The sequence below is a fragment of the Cynara cardunculus genome (assembly GCF_001531365.2).
Source record: "Cynara cardunculus var. scolymus isolate 2C chromosome LG 13, CcrdV1, whole genome shotgun sequence".
Lineage (NCBI taxonomy): Eukaryota > Viridiplantae > Streptophyta > Magnoliopsida > Asterales > Asteraceae > Cynara > Cynara cardunculus.
Window position 1 is genome coordinate 37920234 of NC_037540.1, and position 4259 is coordinate 37924492.

The 4259-nt window shown below is 36.9% G+C and overlaps 1 protein-coding gene across 1 annotated transcript in view; it reads left to right on the forward strand.

Annotated features, from left to right (window-relative positions):
* LOC112525018 overlaps positions 1-1992 on the forward strand; it is a 10583-nt gene extending 8591 nt beyond the window's left edge. Inside the window, exon 2 of the mRNA XM_025134962.1 lies at positions 1702-1992. Coding sequence (XP_024990730.1) covers positions 1702-1992 — 291 coding nt within the window. The remainder of the gene's footprint in view (positions 1-1701) is intronic.
* Positions 1993-4259: the final 2267 nt, after the last annotated feature.

Consider the following 4259-nt stretch of genomic DNA (forward strand, 5'->3'; position numbering starts at 1 on the left):
TTTACCACCCGCTTGACCGTGTATTGGGCACAAGTCTACATATCCAGGGGAGTTTTCTCGTTCCCTTTGCTTTTTAATGTTTTAGACTACGCCAATGAATGCATACATTGAGGACAATATATGGTTCAAGTGTGGGGAGGGAATTATTGTTCTTTTTAGTGGGGAATTATTGATTTTTAATGTGCAAGAGTGTGTTAGAAAGGGCTAATTTTTTTTTTTTTTTGAACATTTGGCTTGATTTTGGGCATTTGTTTAATGAATTGCATGAGTGACGATTTTCTTGATTTTCAATGACATAAACACCATAGCATGAACGATTGTATGACTTACTTGTTAGTCGTGATTAGCACATTTGAGATAACTTTTGTGAGGCTTGCTAATTTTATAGACAAAATGAACCCGTGAGCTTTTGAGCCATGGTCGAACACTATTTTCGATCTCGTTTCATTTTTGTGTGCATTACATCTTCCATGTTTATCTCACTCTAGAACTTGTGTTAGGTCTCTTCAAGATTGCATTTAGGCAATACTAGTGTGTGGAAATGATAGAAGGCCATCATTGATGTTTTCTTTTAACCATTTAGCCTAAAGCCAACCCTTATGTGTTTTCCTTTTTGGTCACCTCTTTTGAGCCTAGTTACCCATTTTCTTGAYTTTAACACCACAAGATAACCCTTAAGCCAAACACTTCCCTCACCGGACTTTGGAATGAGACTACATACTCTTAGTTAGGAGTATTTGTTGTTTGATCTTTATACCTTCTACACGATYCTCAACACCTATATAATAATCGGTAGAGGTTCGAGAAAAAGAGAAAAGAGAAAAAAAARGGAGAAAGAGAAAAAGAAAAAAGAAAAGAAAAAATATATATATATGTTCCATATGTGGGAATGAGAAAAAAAAATGAATACATGGAGGCCGAACAATGGAAGAAACACAATTGTCTCCATAATGTTTTTAGCGAATAAGAGCTAAGAGATCGAAAAATTTTGTGATCGCACTTTGACAAGACACGAGACTCATGTTTGAGTTGTAGTTTCCTTTCCAAGGTCCAATTTTAGTCACTTAACCAAAATTTCCCTACCTTGGCCCTTAACCAAGTTACAACCCTTACCAAAGACCTTTTGATCCACACCTAGGTTGACCATTAGCGATGGAGAATCGAGATCTAATTCAAGATTATGGTAGTGTATGTACATGTGAATTGATGTTTTGAGTGAAAACACCTACACCATTGTGTGMATGAGCGATTATATTGCATATATCCTTTGTGAGGTGTTTGTGAAATTAGCATGTTCTCATCTTTGGTTTGTCTCGTGTGTTAATTTTCGCTAATATGGTTTAGTCGAACCTCCGTGAAATGCTATGTATTTTTGCCATTTCTCTGAAAATCAACTCATGATTAATTCGTAGTAATTGCCGGGACGGACAATGATCTAAGTGTGGGGGAATTTGATATGTGCAAATTTTATACTTTTTTATATCAAAGTTACCTTGCAATTAATGTTAAGTTGATGCTTAAAACGTCCATTTTTATTTAAGTTAATATTTATTCTCATGAGGCTTTTAAAGGTGAGAAAAATGTATTTGATTATGTGTTTTGTTTGGCCCATAACAGCAGCCCAAGTCTAAGCCCAAAAGAAACAGCAAAAGTAATCGAGAATGAGCTTGGGCTGCTGCCCAAACCTGCTGCCCAAACCAGGAAGCGAGTCGCGAGAGAGAGAGAGACGTGTGCAGCGAGAGAAGTGCGATGGAGAAGGGACATCGTGCAATGATCGACGTGGGCAGCGAGGGTCGTGGAGAGGAACAAGATAGAAAGGGCTGTCAATACAAAAAGAGGGGGAGTCTATCGAAGGGAGGCGGTTCAAGAGGGGACGGGAGAAAAGCAGTCGGTTCGTTCGAGGAGAAGAGACAGTCGCGAGGGCTGTTCGTTTTGGGGGCTGGTTTGATTTTACAGGACCGAGAGCGAGGACAGCAGAGGGCTGTCGATTGAGGGMTGTTGGAGAAAGGAGAGCAACACGTTTGGGGGCTGTTGGACTGGAGAAGAAGGAGCTGTTCGACAGCAAGCTGTTCGATTGGAGGCGAGATTGAAGCGGACAGCAGGGGCTGTTTCAAAATGGAGAAGACGACAATCTTTCTCATCAACTGATTCTTACGGTAAATCCTAAAACCCTTAGAATCAGTAACCTAGATATGTTTTGCTAAGTTTTTCATTCCAACATTTGGTTTAATTAGGTTTTGATTTGTTATTGCCTTGAGATTTCATTGTAATTGTGTTTGAACAAGCTTATTTGCTTGATTTCTGAACTCAATGTTAATCCTATTTGGGTTTTTAATTAGTTTAGCTAACTGATTGGAAATCTTTTATGGAATGGTTATTCARAATTCTTAGATACGTAATTGTCTTAGGATTTTGATAGAGGGACAATAGTATTCATTTGGTTTCGATAAGGTTTCCGGATTGAATATTTGAAATCTCGCAATTTAAGCCTCGATAAGCCGAGCTTGTGAGCTTATGGCTTTGAATTGGTACTTTTTTTAGTCCGATAAAGCTAATCGCACCTATGAGTTTAAGAGCTTATTTAAACTCGTATTTGTGGTTAAGGGTTGATTAGAGAGCTTATTTTAATCAACGATTATCTATGGAAAATGTGGGTCGTTAGAGCTTGTTAACGATTAAAGCCAATTCGGGCTTGTCCTTTCCGTTTACATTTTTGGAATCGATGATAGGCATTAACATCTTAACCGGTATTAAATCGATGTTGGGGTTTTAATCAATTGTTTTAGTTTATATTATTGCATTTTTAGAGTAATTAATCAAATTCAAACCCCCCCCCCCTTTTGTGATTATTAGTATTTTTACGCTTCCATCRTGTGCTTGATTCGCTAGTCGTATAACGTTAGACCGAGTCTCTGTGGATTCGACCCGACTTACACTACTACAATTTTGGTTGTAATTAATCGTTAGTTGGAATTTATTATTTGGTGGACTCGGCATCCGTCAAGTACCTCGACGTGACATGAACGTGAAAGGGGTTCAAGAATCAGTTTTCTTTTTATAAGGGCTAAAATAACTTATTTTGGCTTTTTTACCCCATATCGGAGGGGGAGAAAAACATACAGTTGTATATATTTAAATGCATGTTTATACTTTAGTTTCTATATATGTTACGCACATGTATCTAGTAGCAAAGCTAGAAATCTTTCAAAGGAATTCTCGATTTGCTGCCCTTGATGAGCCCCCTCCAGCCTACTCGTCGAACTAAAATCTCTTAAAACCATGTATGTTAATTACACAAATCAGAGTCTGTGATTGTGTATGTATGTATGTTAAAGTTATGTGATAAATAACCTATGCAATATTTAATTTAGAAATATAACCATACAGTATATACTCGTGTACACACACTGATAAAATAAACACGTATATACTACAATAAAACTTGATTTTATAATGCTTTCACAAAATATCTTTTGAAGAAGTAGTTTGTAGAAGAATGTGATAATTTACCTCTTGAATCCTATAAGTCGTCCATATTACAAACACATATTTAGGGATTGTTTGACAGTTGTTGAATGATTTGGTATAAAATGATTAGATGGTGAGAATAATTAAGAAGCTCTCATGATATAGCAAAATAAAATGTAATTATTTAGTAATTATTTACAATGAAATTAGGATGTTGAATGGTTAAGAAAAAAGATCGAGACTCTGATATCGATATTCACGAGGTTTATGAAACTCTGAAACAAAATGAGGAAGATGTTTTAGAAGCCAGAGATTTAAAGAAGAAAAAGGAAAAGGAAGTCACTGATCCTTTGACCTTTGTTATTGAAAAGAAGAATAAAGTCAGATCTGGGAAGCAAGTAAAAGAGCTCAGTCAGACAAGTGAATCGTCAAGTGAAGGTAGTGATAGTTCTGACTCGGATTCAGAAATGTATGGTTAAGAGATACCAGAATACAAAATCATTTAAAAGGTTTTAAAACCATTATGAGGCAAAAAAAATTTGTCAAACAAGATTTACCTCTTAACGATTCAGAGATTACCTCTTAATAAAACTATTAAAAAGTAAACAAGAATCCGTTTATAAAATCATCCTTATAATTATTTATTTCAGAGTATGAAACTTAGGAATGGCAACGGGCCGGGTTCGGGCCGGGTATTGGTATCCCCGTCCCCGAAACCGATAGCTAAAACCGTCCCCGTAACCGTCCCGATCCCCGTCGGGGATCTTATCGGGGATCCCCATCGGGTCCCC